The sequence below is a fragment of the Heterodontus francisci genome, chromosome 7 (genome assembly GCF_036365525.1).
Source record: "Heterodontus francisci isolate sHetFra1 chromosome 7, sHetFra1.hap1, whole genome shotgun sequence".
Taxonomy (NCBI): domain Eukaryota; kingdom Metazoa; phylum Chordata; class Chondrichthyes; order Heterodontiformes; family Heterodontidae; genus Heterodontus; species Heterodontus francisci.
The window spans coordinates 113,969,405-113,986,933 of NC_090377.1; the positions used below are offsets into that span (position 1 = coordinate 113,969,405).

Below are 17,529 nucleotides of genomic sequence, written 5' to 3' on the forward strand. Positions count from 1 at the left end.
CCCACATGCGTTTTTACAGCTTTATAAATTTCATCTACTGTCTGAAACCCCAATCTTGTTAGTTTTACCATTTAGTTCTCTGCTTAAACTCCCAATCTTGCATCATCCTACATTTCTCTGCATTAAATTTTATCCAGTATCCTCATCATTTTTGCAGCATATAGAAACATAGAAAATAGGAGCAGGAGTAGGCCATTCAGCCCTTCGAGCCTGCACCGCCATTCAATACGATCATGGCTGATTACAAAACAAAGAACAAAGAACAGTACAGCACAGGAACAGGCCATTCGGCCCCCCAAGCCTGCGCCGATATTGATGCCTGCCTAAACTAAAACCTTCTGCATTTCCAGGGACCCTATCCCTCCATTCCCATCCTATTCGTGTATTTGTCCAGCTGCCTCTTAAAACGTCATTATCGTACCTGCTTCCACCACCTCACCCGGCAGCAAGTTCCAGGCACTCACCACCCTCTGTGTAAAGAACTTGCCTCGCACATCCCCTCTAAACTTTGCCCCTCGCACCTTAAACTTATGTCCCCTAGTAACTGACTCTTCCACCCTGGGAAAAAGCTTCTGACTATCCATTCTGTCCATGCCGCTCATAACTTTGTGAACCTCTATCATGTCGCCCGCCCCTCCACCTCCATCGTTCCAGTGAAAACAATCCAAATTTATCCAACCTCTCTTCATAGCTAATGCCCTCCAGACCAGGCAACATCCTGGTAAACCTCCTCTGTACCCTCTCCAAAGCCTCCACGTCCTTCTGGTAGTGTGGCGACCAGAATTGCACGCAATATTCTAAGTGTGGCCTAACTAAAGTTCCGTACAGCTGCAGCATGACTTGCCAATTTTTATACTCTATGCCCCGATGAAGGCAAGCTTGCCATATGCCTTCTTGACTACCTTATCCACCTGTGTTGCCACTTTCAGTGACCTGTGGACCTGTACGCCCAGATCTCTCTGCTTGTCAATACTCCTGAGGATTCTGCCATTTACTGTATACCTCCCACCTGCATTAGACCTTCCAAAATGCATTACCTCACATTTGTCCGGATTAAACTCCATCTGCCATTTCTCCGCCCAAGTCTCAAACCGATCTATATGCTGCTGTATCCTCTGACAATCCTCATCACTATCCGCAACTCCACCAACCTTTGTGTCGTCCGCAAACTTACTAATCAGACCAGCTACATTTTCCTCCAAATCATTTATATATACTACAAACAGCAAAGGTCCCAGCACTGATCCCTGCGGAACACCACTGGTCACATCCCTCCATTCAGAAAAGCACCCTTCCACTGCTACCCTCTGTCTTCTATGACCGAGCCAGTTCTGTATCCATCTTGCCAGCTCACCTCTGATCCCGTGTGACTTCACCTTTTGTACCAGTCTGCCATGAGGGACCTTGTCAAAGGCTTTACTGAAGTCCATATAGATAACATCCACTGCCCTTCCTTCATCAATCATCTTTGTCACTTCCTCAAAAAACTCAATCAAGTTAGTGAGACACGACCTCCCCTTCACAAAACCATGCTGCCTCTCACTAATAAGTTAATTTGTTTCCAAATGGGAGTAAATCCTGTCCCGAAGAATCCTCTCTAATAATTTCCCTACCACTGATGTAAGACTCACCGGCCTATAATTTCCTGGATTATCCTTGCTACCCTTCTTAAACAAAGGAACAACATTGGCTATTCTCCAGTCCTCTGGGACCTCACCTGTAGCCAATGAGGATGCAAAGATTTCTGTCAAGGCCCCAGCAATTTCTTCCCTTGCCTCCCTTAGTATTCTGGGGTAGATCCCATCAGGCCCTGGGGACTTATCTACCTTAATGCTTTGCAAGACACCCAACACCTCCTCCTTTTTGATAATGAGATGACTGAGACTATCTACACTCCCTTCCCTAGACTCATCATCCACCAAGTCCTTCTCTTTGGTGAATACTGATGCAAAGTACTCATTTAGTACCTCGCCCATTTCCTCTGGCTCCACACATAGATTCCCTTCTCTGTCCTTGAGTGGGCCAACCCTTTCCCGAGTTACCCTCTTGCTCTTTATATATGTATAAAAAGCCTTGGGATTTTCCTTAATCCTGTTTGCCAATGACTTTTCATGACCCTTTTAGCCCTCCTGACTCCTTGCTTAAGTTCCTTTCTACTGTCTTTATATTCCTCAAGGGATTTGTCTGTTCCTAGCCTTCCAGCCCTTACGAATGCTTCCTTTCTCTTTGACTAGGCTCACAATATCCCGCGTTATCCAAGGTTCCAGAAACTTGCCAAACTTATCCTTCTTCCTCACAGGAACATGCTGGTCCTGGATTCTAATCAACTGACATTTGAAAGACTCCCACATGTCAGATGTTGATTTACCCTCAAACAGCCGACCCCAATCTAAATTCTTCAGTTCCTGCCTAATATTGTTATAATTAGCCTTCCCCCAATTTAGCACCTTCACCCGAGGACTACTCTTATCCTTATCCACAAGTACCTTAAAACTTATGGAATTATGGTCACTCTTCCCAAAATGCTCCTCTACTGAAACTTTGACCACCTGGCCGGGCTCATTCCCCAATACCAGGTCCAGTACGGCCCCATCCCGAGTTGGACTATCTACGTATTGCATCAAGAAGCCCTCCTGGATGCTCCTTACAAATCCTGCCCCATCTAAGCCCCGAGCACTAAGTGAGTCCCAGTCAATATAGAGGAAGTTAAAATCACCCACCACTACAACCCTGTTACCTTTACATCTTTCCAAAATCTGTCTACATATCTGCTTCTCTACCTCCCGCTGGCTGTTGGGAGGCCTGTAGAAAACCCCCAACATCGTGACTGCACCCTTCCTATTCCTGAGCTCCACCCATATTGCCTCACTGCACGACCCCTCCGAGGTGTCCTCCCGCAGTACAGCTGTGATATTCTCCTTAACCAGTAATGCAACTCCCCCACCCCTTTTCCATCCCCCTCTATCCTGCCTGAAGCTTCTAAATCCTGGAACATTAAGCAGCCAATCCTGTCTTTCCCTCAACCAGGTCTCTGTAATAGCAACAACATCATAGTTCCAAGTACTAATCCAAGCTCTAAGTTTATCTGCCTTACCTATCATACTTCTCGCATTGAAGCAAATGCGCTTCAGGCCACCAGTCTCGCTATACTGCGCAACATCTCCCTGCCTGCTCTTCCTCTTAGTCTTACTGGCCTTATTTACTAGTTCCCCCTCATTTATTTCACTTGCTGTCCTACTGCTCTGGTTCCCACCCCCCTGCCATACTAGTTTAAACCCTCCCGAGTGACGCTAGCAAACCTCACAGCCAGGATATTTGTGCCCCTCCAGGTTTAGATGCAACCCGTCCTTCTTGTACAGGTCCCATCTGTCCCTGAAGAGATCCCAATGGTCTAGATATCTGAAACCCTCCCGTCTACACCAGCTGTTCAGCCACGTGTTTATCTGCACTATCTTCCTATTTCTAGCCTCACTGGCACATGGCACAGGGAGTAATCCCAAGATTACAACCGTAGAGGTCCTGTCTTTTAACTTTCTACCTAACTCCCTAAACTCCCCCTGCAGGACCTAGTCACTCTTCCTGCCTATGTCATTGGTCCCAATGTGTATCACAACATCTGGCTGTTCACCCTCCCCCTTCAGAATGCCCCCTGTCCGTTCAGAGACATCCTTGACCCTGGCACCAGGGAGTCAACATACCATCCTGGAGTCTCCTTCATGTCCACAGAAGCGCCTATCTGTGCCTCTGACTATAGAGTCCTCTATAACCATTGCTCTTCTGCGCTTTGTCCCTCCCTGAACAACAGTGCCAGCCATGGTGCCACTGCTCTGGCTGCTGCTGTTTTCCCCTGATAGGCCATCCCCCCCCCAACAGTATCCCAAACGGTATACTTGTTAGAGAGGGGGATAGCCACAGGGGATTCCTGCACTGACTGCCTGCCCCTTCTAGCAGTCACCCATCTATCTGCCTGCACCTTGGGTGTAACCACTTCTCTAAAACTCCTGTCTATGACGCTCTCTGCCACCTGCATGCCCCTAAGCGCATCCAGTTGCCGCTCCAACCGATCCATGCAGTCTGTAAGGAGCTGCAACTGGGTACATTTCCTGCAGATGTAGTCATCCGGAACGCTGGAAGCGTCACAGACCTCCCACATCTCACAGGTGAAGCACTTCACCCCTCTAACTGACATTTCTAGCACTAATTAAATTAATTTATAATAAATAAATACTTATTAAATCCTTACTAAATTGTTATAACTATATGGTCCCTAGTGCTAGATTCCTACTATAAAGATTAAATGCTAACTAAATACAGTAATCTCCTCCCTTTGGTTTAGTTACTCTACTTATTAATTCGGGTTTTAATCAATTTTTATCAATGTTTTATTTTCAAATTCAGTAAAAAAAATTCCCTACCAGCCAATCAGGTCACAGCTTTCCTGTGACATCACTTTCAGTTTTTATTACCAGAGGTAAGTTTTTTTTTATACTTACCGGTCCGGAACTCTGCCCTCCGAGTCTTCTCCCAGTCAGCTGTGCTCTTTGGAAGCTCTGGGCTCCCCTCACTCTGAGGACAGGTAGGAAATGAAAGCAGCTCCTCACTCCCTCCTTACTGAACTTCCTCACTGACCAAAACTTCCACTGTAGCACGCTATTGCAATCCAAGTCAGCACTCTCGTGCAAACAAAGTCATCACTGTAAGATGGCTCACTTTTATACTGACTCACTCTATCCCCCTGAAAACTGGTTTAAAACAATTCTCTAATTAACAAGATGCAGCTGCAAGCAGAGCCTGAGTGAACCCTGTTTAAAGCTGGTCTAAAACTCACCTTCCCCAACCCTAACAGCAACTGTTAAGTTGATCTGCTAAATAAAAGACAGATTAGATTTATGATGATAATTAAGGGTTAATTTTCTCACTTACCAAACTTCCACTGTAGCACTCTATTGCAACCCAAGTCAGCACTCCAGTGCAAACTCCGTACCCTGTTCCTGCTTTCTCCCCCGATCCCTTGATTCCTTTAGCCCAAAGAACTATATCTAGCTCTTTCTTGAATATATTTAATGATTTGGCCTCAACTGCTTTCTGTGGCAGAGAATTCCATAGGTTCACCATTCTCTGGGTGAAGAAATCCCTCCTCATTTCAGTCCTAAATGGCTTAGCCCTTATCCTTATATTGTGACCCCTCGTCCTGGATTCCCCCGCCATTGGGAACATCCTTCCTGCATGTCGTCTGTCCAGTCCGGTTAGAATTTTGTAGGTTTCAATGAGATCCCCTCTCATTCTTCTAAACTCTAGTGAATACAAGCCTAATCTAATATATATATATATATTTAATATGCTTGATTCACAGCAGTATTGGTGGAGGCAAACACAGTTTTAAATCCTGTGAATGTCTGACTACCTAATGTAGTTATGAGAGATGTTCTTTGTGTTCTGTGTTCCAATAATGTTGAGAAATATATCTGAGCCTGACTTTGCCCCAGTCTTAAGCCAGCAGGACTTAGAGTCTCAGTGGTACTGGCTATCACATAAAACTAACCAGAGAATGCGATTAGAGGTTCACTTTTATATAGAGTTAGTGCAGAAGTGCCCTTGCTTGCAATACTCAGAATTGTAAAGTTTGTAATTGTTGTAAATCTACTCTTTGGTTGTCTGTTTTATATAAAGCTTACTTAAACAGATTTGAGAATCAATGATACGTCGGCAGATATTTATTGATGCCTGACAACACACAGACTTTGGCTCTGTTTAAAGGTTCAGTATATCTGGCTTATAATTCATTGCCCTAGCATCAGTCTGGTGGGGTTTAAATCTGCCACATACTAAATCAAGTAACTGAAATACTTCAGTGATGCTCTGTTCTTTTTCTGGCTGTGCTATATTTTCCTAGATATCGAGCAGGTGAAGGCAAACTCCAGATGAGAGAGAATGGGAGCTTGTGGGGGTTGTCCTCAAATAGAGAACATTTGATTTAAAAATCGCAGCTGTGTATGGCCAGTAATGGAGTGTCTGGGTCGTGATTGCTCCTGTATTCACTTGCTTGATTGTGTCTTTTTCTTTCAGTTTCCCCGAGGCTTCTCAGGAAAGCAGGACGAGCAAGAATCGGATCAGTGAGCCTGACCCTCACACCGGGAAGTGAGGCAGACACACACCTTCCTTCACTACAGACAGAGTTATGGAGCTGGGGACGGGGCAAAGAGGGCCAGCTGGGACACGGAGATGTTCTACCCAGGTACGATGAGTTCAAACTTCTGCAGATACACCCTGTCCTAATGCTCACTTGCTTTTTGCCTTGTTGCCTCTTCAAAAGGTGGTATTTCAGGCCCTCTGATGGTTCAATAAGGTGAAGATATAGTGTATATCCACCTTTGCCGATGACTCTAGGTTAGGTGGCACAGTAAATAGTGTAAATTGGAGCAGAAAGTTACAAAGGGACATTGATAGATTAAGTGAGTGTGAAAACTGTGGCAGGTGGAGTTCAGTGTGGGGAAATGTGAGGTCATTCACTTTGAATCCAGGAAAGATAGATCAGAGTTTCTAAATGGCACGAAGCTAGGAACTGTAGAGGAGCAGAAAGACTTACGGGCCCCAAGTACGTAAATCACTAAAAGCTAGTGAATAGGTACAAAATAATTAGCAGGGCTAATGGAATGTTGGCTCTTATCTCAACAGGGTTGGAATACAAAGGGTGGAAGGTATGTTACAGTTGTACGAAGCTCTGGTTTGACTCCATCTGAAGTACTGCATTCAGTTCTGGGCACTGCACCCGAGGGAGAGTATATTGGCTTTGGAGCAGGTGCAGCACAGATTCACCAGAATGATCAGGGCTAACAGGGTTAAATTATGAGGACAGGTTGCATAAACGAGACTTGTATTCCCTTGAATATAGAAGATTTAAGGGGTGATCTAATTGAGGTGCTCAAGATATTTAATGTATTTGTAAGGGTATTTAGAGAGAAATCATTTCCTATTGTGTGGTGTGGTGTGGGGTGGGAGAGTCCCAAAAATAGGGGACATACCTTATAAATTGGAGCTAGGTCCATTTGGGGGTGATGTTAGGAAACACTTCTTTGCACAAAGGGGAGTGAAACTCTGGAATGCTGTCTCCCAAAACATTTTTTGAGGCTGGGGGTCAATTGAAAAGTTCAAAATTGAGACTGATAGATTTTTGTTAGGCAAGAGTATTGAGGGATATGGAACCAAAGCAGGTAAATGGAGCTTAGCTCAGATCAGAACGATTAATTGAATGGTGGAACTGGCTTGAGGGGCTAAATGGCCTCTTCCTGTTCCCATGTTTCACTGTCCAGGGCATAACCAAACTGTTCAATTGACTGATTTCAAACAGGGCCACAGTTCACCAGGACTCCTGATCACTATGCAGGAACTCCCATCAGAAAGTTCCCTTGTGTGGATATTCAATGGAGAGAGCAGTGAGGCACTCTGTGGTTGAATACCCTTCTGACATTCACTGTACTCTTTTGGTTGAGGTATCGCAGGGTGACTGGTGTCTGTGGGACTGTATCCCAGCAAGAGAGGGGACAGTGGGCTAAATTTCAACAATCGTTAAAATGATTGAATTTTTTTCATCTCAGTATGTGATCCACTGTCCTGTGAATTATCTAGAGATTACAAGAGAGGTCATTTGGTCCGACCAGTCCATGTTTATTCTCCACCTGACCAGTAGTCCTAATCCCACGTGCTCGCCCTGTTCCCATATTCTTTTAACCATCTTTTCCTCAAGCACCTAATTAGCCTATTCTTAAATATTGACATAAGTCTCTGCTTCAATTACTATCTATTCAATATCATCACAATGCTGAGTAAAAAAGTTTCTCTTGCTTTCCCTCCTAAATCTCTTACATTTAAGCTTATATCTATGTTCCCTCATTCTAGACCCTTCTATCACTGGAAACAGTCTGTTTCCATCTGCTCTATCCATAATTTCATGTACCTCTGTCAAATCATTCCATAATCTCTGTTCTAACAGAAACAACCCCAATTGCCATACATGTGCCAGGCAATGACCATCTCCAACAAGACAGAATCTAACCATCTTCCTTGACTTTCACTGACATTACCATTGCAGAATCCCTCTCCATCAACATCCTGGTGGTTATCATGAACAGAAACTGAACTGGACCAGCCATATAAATACTGTGGCTACAAGAGCCGGTCATAAGCTGGGAATTCTGCAGCAAGTAATTCACCTTCTGACTCCCCAAAGTCTGTCCCCCATCCCAGTGTCCACTTTGGCAGGAAGAATGGAAAAGCAGAATATTTACATTTACATTTGTTTGTGGGATGTGGGTGTCGCTGCCCATCCCTAATTGCCCTTGAACGGAGTGGCTTGCTGGGCCATTTCAGAGGGCATTTTCAAGTGTCAACCACATTGCTGTGGGTCTGGGGTTACATGTAGGTCTGGTAAGGACAGCAGATTTCCTTTCCGAAAGGATATTAGTGAACCAGATGGATTTTTACAAGAATTGACAATGGTTTCATGGTCACCAGATTTATTAATTGAATTCAAATTTCACCATCTGCCATGGTGGGAATCGAACCCATGTCCCCAGATCATTAACCTGGGCTCGGGATTACTAGTCTAGTGACATTACCACTACGCCACCACCTTGCCTTGAAATGAGACTGCCGAATGCTGTGGTATAAAGGGATCTGGTTGCCCTTGTACAGGAATCAAAATGTTAGCATGCAGGTACTGCAAGTAATTAGGAAGGCAAATGGAACATTGGCCTTTATTGCAAGGGGGATGGAGTACAATAGTAGGAAAGTCTTTGGTCTCCTTACTTAAGGAGGGATATATGTGCATTGGAAGCAGTTCAGAGAAGGTTCACCATGCTGATTCCTGGGTGAAGGGCTTGTCTTAAGGTTGAGCTGGTCAGGTCTATACTCATTGGAGTTTAAAAGAATGAGGGGTGATCTTATTGAAACATAAAATTGAGGGACTTGACAGGGCAGATGCTGAGAGGATGTCCCCTCTGGTGGGGGAATCTAGAATAAAAAGACAGTTTCAAAATAAGGGGTCTCCCTTTTAAGACAGATGAGGAATTTCTTCTGAGGGGTGTTAGTCTTTGGAATTCTCTTCCCCAGAGAGCAGTGGAGGCTGGGTCATTGAATATATTCAAGGCTAAATTCGACAGATTTTTGATCCACAAGGGAGTCAAGGGTTATTGAGGGGGGAAGACAGGAAAATGGAGTTAAGGCCAAAATCAGATCAGCTGTGATTTTATTGAATGGTGGAGCAGCCTCGAGGGGTCGAATGGCCTACTCCTGCTGCTATTTCTTACGTTCTTTACAAGGCACAAATCACGAGTGTGATTGAATACTCCCCACTCGCCTGGATGAGTGCAGCTCCAGCAGTCAAGGAGCTCGACCCCGTTCAGGACAAAGCAGCCCGCTTGATGAGCACCCCATTCACCACCTTAAATAGTCACTCCCTCCACGACTGGTGCACAGTGGCAGCAGTGTGTACCATATACAGGATGCACTGCAGCAACTCGCCAAAGCTTCTTTCACAGCACCTTCCAAACCCATGACCTCTACCACCTAAAAGAACAAGGGCAGCAAGTGCATGGAACCGCCACCTGCAAGTTCCCCAAGTCACGTGCCATCCTGACTTGGAAATATAATCGTCATTCCTTCACTATCGCGGAGTCGGAAACCTGGAAATCTCTTCCTAACAGCACTATGGGTGTACCTACACTGCACGGACTGCAGTGGTTCAAGGCAGCGGCTCACAATCACCTTCTCAAGGGAAATTGGGGATAGCAATAAATGCTGGCCTTGTCAGCGATGCTCACATCCCATGAATGAATAAAAACAAAGTGACGATGGCAATGGACCTTCTGCAGTTGGTTCACCACTAAGCGGCTTGTTCAGTGATATGAAGACGTGGACAAGAGTCAGAGCAGATAGGGGTGACCGTTCTTGAAGTAAACCAGCTGGGCTTTTTTAGTCGCTGTGACAGTCTTTCCATGGTCTACAACAACACTTCTGTGACTGTGCCTCAGGAAGGCAGTAATAGTACTATTTTCTATCAGTGAATTTTGTCATTGGAAAAGGTGACCCTCTCTTTTCTTTGTTGGTTTTCTCATGACATCTGAAGGTGAGGTACAGTCCCATGGACATTGGTCATTTGTTCTGCTCGAGACTGCACAGTGAACGTTAGCTGGTATAACAGCCAATCCTACTCCCGTTCTCACCTGGCATTCTTACGGAGGTCACCTGGCTACTGCCCAGGACCCCAGATTCAAATTCTGGTTTGTTGTGCATCCCTGATTTTAATCATTTCACCATTGGCTTTCATCTGCCTGGGACCTAAGCTCTGGAATTTCCTCCCTAAAATATCTCCACCTCTCTTTCTTCCTTTAAGACTTAAAACCTCCCTTTCTACCCTAATATCTCCTTATGTGGCTTGGTGTCAAATGTTGTTTGATAACTTTCCTGTCAAGCTACTTGGGACATTTCACTACATTAAAAGCGCTATATAAATACAAGTTGTTGTGATTGACATTTTTTTTCCAGCACTTGCTAACCCAGGGGCACCCCACCCAGTTAAGCCTCAACGACAACCCCATCTGAGACAAACTCATGCAGCTTACACCAAAAATGGGACCATCTGGCTTGTATGACTTTGCGCTGCATTGAGCGGAGCCTTCAGGCACTGGGCCTTCGCAGGACCTCTGAAAATGCTGAGCACAATGTTGGGTAGCTGATGGTGTGACTTGTTAGTTACAGCACTGAACAAATGTTGTCCCCTTGTTCAAGAAGGGGAGTAGAGACAGCCCTGGTAATTATAGACCTGTGAGCCTTACTTCGGTTGTGGGTAAAATGTTGGAAAAGGTTATAAGAGATAGGATTTATAATCATCTTGAAAAGAATAAGTTCATTTGCGATAGTCAGCACGGTTTTGTGAAAGGTAGGTCGTGCCTCACAAACCTTATTGAGTTTTTCGAGAAGGTGACCAAACAGGTGGATGAGGGTAAAGCCGTGGATGTGGTGTATATGGATTTCAGTAAGGCGTTTGATAAGGTTCCCCACGGCAGGCTATTGCAGAAAATACGGAAGTATGGGGTTGAAGGTGATTTAGAGCTTTGGATCAGAAATTGGCTAGCTGAAAGAAGACAGAGGGTGGTGGTTGATGGCAAATGTTCATCCTGGAGTTTAGTTACTAGTGGTGTACCGCAAGGTTCTGTTTTGGGGCCACTGCTGTTTGTCATTTTTATAAATGACCTGGATGAGGGTGTAGAAGGGTGGGTTAGTAAATTTGCGGATGACACGAAGGTCGGTGGAGTTGTGGATAGTGTCGAAGGGTGTTGTAGTGTACAGAGGGACATAGATAGGCTGCAGAGCTGGGCTGAGAGATGGCAAATGGAGTTTAATGCGGAGAAGTGTGAGGTGATTCACTTTGGAAGGAGTAACAGCAATGCAGAGTACTGGGCTAATGGGAAGATTCTTGGTAGTGTAGATGAGCAGAGAGATCTTGGTGTCCAGGTACATAAATCCCTGAAAGTTGCTACCCAGGTTAATAGGGCTGTTAAGAAGGCATATGGTGCGTTAGCTTTTATTAGTAGGGGGATCGAGTTTCGGAGCCACGAGGTCATGCTGCAGCTGTACAAAACTCTGGTGAGACCGCACCTGGAGTATTGCGTGCAGTTCTGGTCACCGCATTATAGGAAGGATGTGGAAGCTTTGGAAAGGGTGCAGAGGAGATTTACTAGGATGTTGCCTGGTATGGAGGGAAGGTCTTACGACAAAAGGCTGAGGGACTTGAGGTTGTTTTCATTACAGAGAAGGAGGAGGCGAGGTGACTTAATAGAAACATATAAGATAATCAGAGGGTTAGATAGGGTGGATAGTGAGAGTCTTTTTCCTCGGATGATGATGGCAAACACGAGGGGACATAGCTTTAAGTTGAGGGGTGATAGATATAGGACAGATGTCAGAGGTAGTTTCTTTACTCAGAGAGTAGTAGGGGCGTGGAACGCCCTGCCTGCAACAGTAGTAGACTCGCCAACTTTAAGGGCATTTAAGTGGTCATTGGATAGACATATGGATGAAAATGGAATAGTGTAGGTCAGATGGTCGGCGCAACATCGAGGGCCGAAGGGCCTGTACTGCGCTGTAATGTTCTAATGAACAGTGCTTACTCTTATGTAGTGACAAAGTTCTCATCCTGTCTCCAGGCTTCAACCCCTGTGCATCAAGAGTCTGAGCAGTAAAGAAGTGGTCCAGGTGGTCGCTGGTGCATACCACTCACTGGCCTTAACAGCCAGGTCACAGGTAAGATCCATACCAAATTGCTTTACTTTTTGTGTCTGATTTGTAGAAGATACAGAAAGGGCACTGTCTGAGAAATTCCAGGAATTACTTAAGCAAACTGAACCAGTAACAGCAACCTCCCACAACAATGCATGAACATGGGATGCACGTGAGGGAATGGAAGGCCAGAGTCAGGGAGTGATGGGATGGAAGGTCATGAGTAGGGGGCAGCTAGGCAGTATGGGGAGTTTTCAATGCCCTTTCCCCTGTTGGTCTCAAGACCAGATGTCCTTGGCACTGAAATGCTTGTGATCGAGCACTGATTACCTTATTCAGACAAATTTCCCTCGCTGGTGACAACATGGTCACCTCATAGGGTTGAATTCAGTAACCACGATTAACTGTATATGTGTGAGATTCTTCAGTTTGGGAGGGATATATATCAAACCTCAGCAGACTCTAGAAAGTTGTTCCGTGAAGGTTCAGGCTTGGTTCATGTCCCATGTGTAAGGTGCATAAAGGGTAAAACTAATGAATCCTTTTGTCCTCGATTTTCTTCCTGCAGGTCTATTCATGGGGCAGTAACACCTATGGGCAACTGGGCCACACAGAGTCACCCACAGTAATACCTCGCCTAGTCAAGGTACTTAAGTGTTCGTGCATTTTTAAAATATGAACCAACATTGTAAATGACCGTTTCTAAAAGACATGCACAGAAGCTGCTAATGTCGGCAAACTAGATAAAGCCCCAACTTTGAGGACCAGCTGGCCCAACGCATGAGACATTGAACCACAGAGACCACAAATGCCCAGTTACGAGCCTTGGTCTATGCTAATTATGTGATCTCGGTCGGGCCTCAGTGTCCCGGATAAGGGAGGGGATCCCTCTCTGCATCATTGCAACATTCCAGCATACAGATGTTAGGTAGGAAGAGGAGCAGGTTTCACTACTGCCCAGAATCGATCAAGCTGGCAACACTGATTTGTATTGTGAGCAAGACAACTACGGTAGCAACAACAGCTGGCATGCATTGAAACTGCACCCCAACAAGAGTCAAGAGGTAACCCCTTCAGGAGAAATGAGAGTACATTGAAAAGGAACAGACTTTTTGATGATTTAAGTTGGGCTTGGACGGTAAGAGGTCTCAAACCGAATCAATAACCAGGGGAAGATGTTTATCCCAACGTATGAAGTGACACACTGGAGAGAATTTGTGAGCTAGGATGGTCAGTCAGGATGAAGGAGTCAGTGAACACAGGGGAGGTACCAGTTGATTAGAAACAAGTTAAGAGAGAGTGCCTCTTTTCAACTGCCAACCCACTGGTATCAGGACAACCTCTGACTATTTGAGGAAGTGACAATCTGAGTGGACTATGGAAAGTCTTTCAACATGGTTAGTTTCAAGTTTCAACAAACAAAAAGGTCCTCATGAAAGATACTAATCAAACTTAAATCTGTGAATGTTCAGGGTAAACATTGGGAACATCACAAGCTCCAGAGGCTTTCTCAGTCTTTGATTGGAAGCATAAAGTAGAATGCTTGCCTTGTGTCAGAAGGTCATGAGTTGAAATTCCACTCCAGAGATAATGGCCTGGGACTGGGGTCACATATAGGCCAGACAGGACAAGGACAGCAGATTTCCTTCTTTATAGGACATTAGTGAACCAGATGTATTTTAATGACAATCTGTCAGCTTCATGGTCACTGTTACCAGCTTTTTACTTCTGATTTTTTTTTTTTTAAAAGGATGAATTTAATTATGAACCCACATTCTCTGGATTATTAGCAATGCGATAAGATAAATCAGGCTTTAGTGACGATGGTCAAGAGTTAAACATTGGCCAGGACACTGGGAGAACTTCCCTGCTCTTCTGCAAAATAATGCCATGAGTTTTTTTTTTAACCTCCACCCGAGAGGGCAGACAGGGCCTGAGTTTAATGTCACGTCTGAAAGACAGCACCTCCGACAATGCAGCATTGAAGTGTTAGCCTAGATTATGGGCTCAAGTTTCTAGAAAGGGGCTTGAATTTATAACCTTGTGACTCAGAGGTGAGCTATCAACTGAGCCACGGTTGACAAGAGGAAAAAATTGCTAGCGTCAGCTGTCAAAATCTGAAATGTTCACTGGCCATGGTGATTGTCATCCTCTAGAAATGCTAAACGATCTAAAACAATAAACAAAGATTTGCACTTATATAGTGTTTTTCACGACCAGACGTCTCGAAGTGTTTTACAATCAATGAAGTACTTTTAAAATGTAGTCATTGTTGTAATGTAGAAAACATAGCAGCCGATTTGTGCACAAACTCCCACAAACAGCAATGTGATAATGTCCAGATAATCTGTTTTTGTGATTTTGATTGAGGGATTAATATTGGCCAGGACACCAGGGATGACTCCCTCATTTAGCCCCACTTGTCCATCACCTCGACCCTTGTTGACCTGCATGGGCTCAGTCTCCAAACAGATTGAATTAAAAATGCTTGTGCTCATCCACAAATCAATCCATGGCCTTACCCACCTGATCTCTGAACCTTTTCCAGCACTCTCTCTTCCGACTGACTTTGTGCCTCCCTTGCCCTTCATTGATGGAGCCTTCAGTTATCTTGGCCCTCAACTCCCCCAACCACTCCGCTTCTACACCTCACATCACAACTTTAAAATCCTCAAGATATGTTTCACTCAAACTTTTGGCCACCTTTCCCAACTCAGCCACAAAAACCTTGGGAGGTTTTTCTAGGTTAAAGGAATTACTTCAGTAGCAGTTTTTAAATGGAACTGCACACACAGCAAGAGGTAGCGTCTTCAGAAGCGGGGAGGAGGAAAACAATAAAAGTTTATAGAGGCTAGCCTCCTGTTGAATGTTTGTTGCCTGGATAGAGAAATCTCTCAGCTATTCTTAAAGAATTAAACTGACTGATTATTGATTATTGTACAAGTCATGGTACCTGACGCAATTATTTTTCTGCTGCAGATTCCCGAGGGCGTCCTTGTGTGGGATGTGGCAGCAGGACAGGGACATTCCCTCTTTTTGGCAGATGGGGAATTCTTCCAGCCCAATGTTTATTACTGTGGGCAACAAGCTTTGCAAGAGGCTGGGAACACTGACCGCAGTCATACCTGCACCCAGCAACCAGTGTTTCTGTCAATCTGTAACAAGGCAAGTGAAGTTCTTTAAATATCCATCCCATTGAGTAATAAAGAACATGTTGAACCCAGAATATTACTCCAAGGAACATCATGCCAGTAGAACATAAATTTAAGCCAAACCTGAAAACAAATTATTTGCTTAAAGGATGGTATGGTTGATAATGATCTGCCAGGAAAAACGACAATCTAAGAATTGGGAAAATTCAAAATGCAGTTGGATCTTGGCCAGAACATTTGGTTGACCGGTTGGTTGGCTGGGACACTGTTGTTGGGATGCTTGAGTTGGATGTTAGCCTGGGCTAATTGGATGCTGGTCTGTGTGAGTGGGATCAACTACCGTGGGCCCAATCAGGTTTCTTATCCTTGAGTTATTTAATGTTCTTACTCAAAGTTGCATCATTTTCAGATAAATTACATATTTTATTTGAACCCAAAAATCTCAAATTCCAAGGGATACATGTTACAAATGAGGATGTTAAAAGTAATAATGGAACTCAGGGTGGGTGGATGGTGAACTTTTTCCACTCGAACAGTGATATGGAGCTGTGGAGTAAGTTACCAGGAAAGGTAGATGATGTTGATGTTGAAGAGTAGCCCTGAAATAGGAGGGATCAGAAAAGAGGGAAATGTAAGACAAACTAAGATGGGCTTAGAGTGCATATGCATACTTGCATAGAGCATGGTAAATAAGGTTGATGAGCTGCAGGCGCAAATAGCTGCCTGAGATTATCAAATAGCGACAATAACAGAGACCTGGCTCAAACAAGAAGTGGACACTTAATATCCTTGGCTGCAATGTATTCAGGAAAGATAGGAAAAGAGAAAATAAAAAGGAAGGGAGTGGGCAACAGTATTTATCAAAGATGCTGTTACAGCCCTGGATAGGGATGGTGTACTCAAGGGTTCAAAGACAGAATGTATTTGGTTAGCATTAAAGGAACAATAGAAGTGCTATTACACTGCTGGATGTATACTTTAGGTCCCCAAATAGCGAGAAAGAGATTGTGTAGCAAATGCTCAGGAAAATTACAGAAAGATGCAAGAAACTGTAGAGTAGTGATAATGAGATACTTCAATTATCCTAATATAGACTAGGAAAATAACAGCCTAAAGGAAAAATGGGGAGGAATTCCTCAAATGTGCCCAAGAACTTTCTTTATCAGTTTGTTTTCAGCCCAACGAGGAAGGAAGCAGTACTAGATTTAGTTCTGGAGAATAAATTTGGACACGTTTGTGTGGGGGGAGCATTTGGGGAACAGCGATCACAATATCAGATTTAGAGTGGTTATGGAAAAGGACAAGGAACAGAAGTGAAAGCACTCAACTAAAGGACAGCTAATTTCACAGAGTTGAAAAGGAATCTAGCCCAGGCGGAATCAAAGATTGGTAGATAAAACAGTAAATAAGTAAATGGGAGGCCTTCAAAGAAGAGATGGTTTAGATACAGACTAGACATTTCCATGAGAGCGAAAGGAAGGGCATCCAAAGCTAGAGCTCTCTGGATGTCCAAAGATATACAGATTAAAATGAAACAGGAAAAGGCAGCTTGTGATAAATGTCAGGTTCATAATTCAGTAGAGAACCAAGTTGAAAGCAAAAAGTACATGGGAGAACTGAAAAAGGAAATAAGTCAGGCAAAGAGTGTATGAGAACAGTTTAGTGGGTAACCTAAAAGGGAACCCAGGAGTCTTTTATAAACATATACATAGTAAAAGGATAGTCAAAGAAATGTTGGGCCAATTAGGGACCAAAAGGATATCTTGTGAGGGCAGAGAGTATATCCTAAGTACTTAAATGAATTATTTACATCTCTTTCCACAAAATAATAGGATATTGTCAATGTCACAGTTAAGGAGGAGGTAGAGAAGTTTGACATAAAAAACAAGGTGGAAGTACTCAAAAGACTGGAAGTGGTCAAGGTAGAAGAGTCATCTGATCCAGATGGGACACATCTTAGGTTTGCTGAGGGAAGCAGTGGTGGTAATTATAGAGGCGGTCACCATAATCTTACAATTCTCCTAAGATATTGGAGGTGCACCAGTGGACTGGAGGTTTGCAAATGTTATATTTTTGTTTGAAAATGGAGAGGGGGATAGAC

General features: G+C 44.1%; 1 protein-coding gene across 1 annotated transcript in view; it reads left to right on the plus strand.

Annotated features, from left to right (window-relative positions):
• als2b (alsin Rho guanine nucleotide exchange factor ALS2 b) overlaps nucleotides 1-17,529 on the plus strand; it is a 201,215-nt gene that overhangs the window by 22,113 nt on the left and 161,573 nt on the right. Inside the window, exons 5-8 of the mRNA XM_068036302.1 lie at nucleotides 6,067-6,235; nucleotides 12,204-12,300; nucleotides 12,845-12,922; nucleotides 15,256-15,441. Coding sequence (XP_067892403.1) covers nucleotides 6,067-6,235; nucleotides 12,204-12,300; nucleotides 12,845-12,922; nucleotides 15,256-15,441 — 530 coding nt within the window. The remainder of the gene's footprint in view (nucleotides 1-6,066; nucleotides 6,236-12,203; nucleotides 12,301-12,844; nucleotides 12,923-15,255; nucleotides 15,442-17,529) is intronic.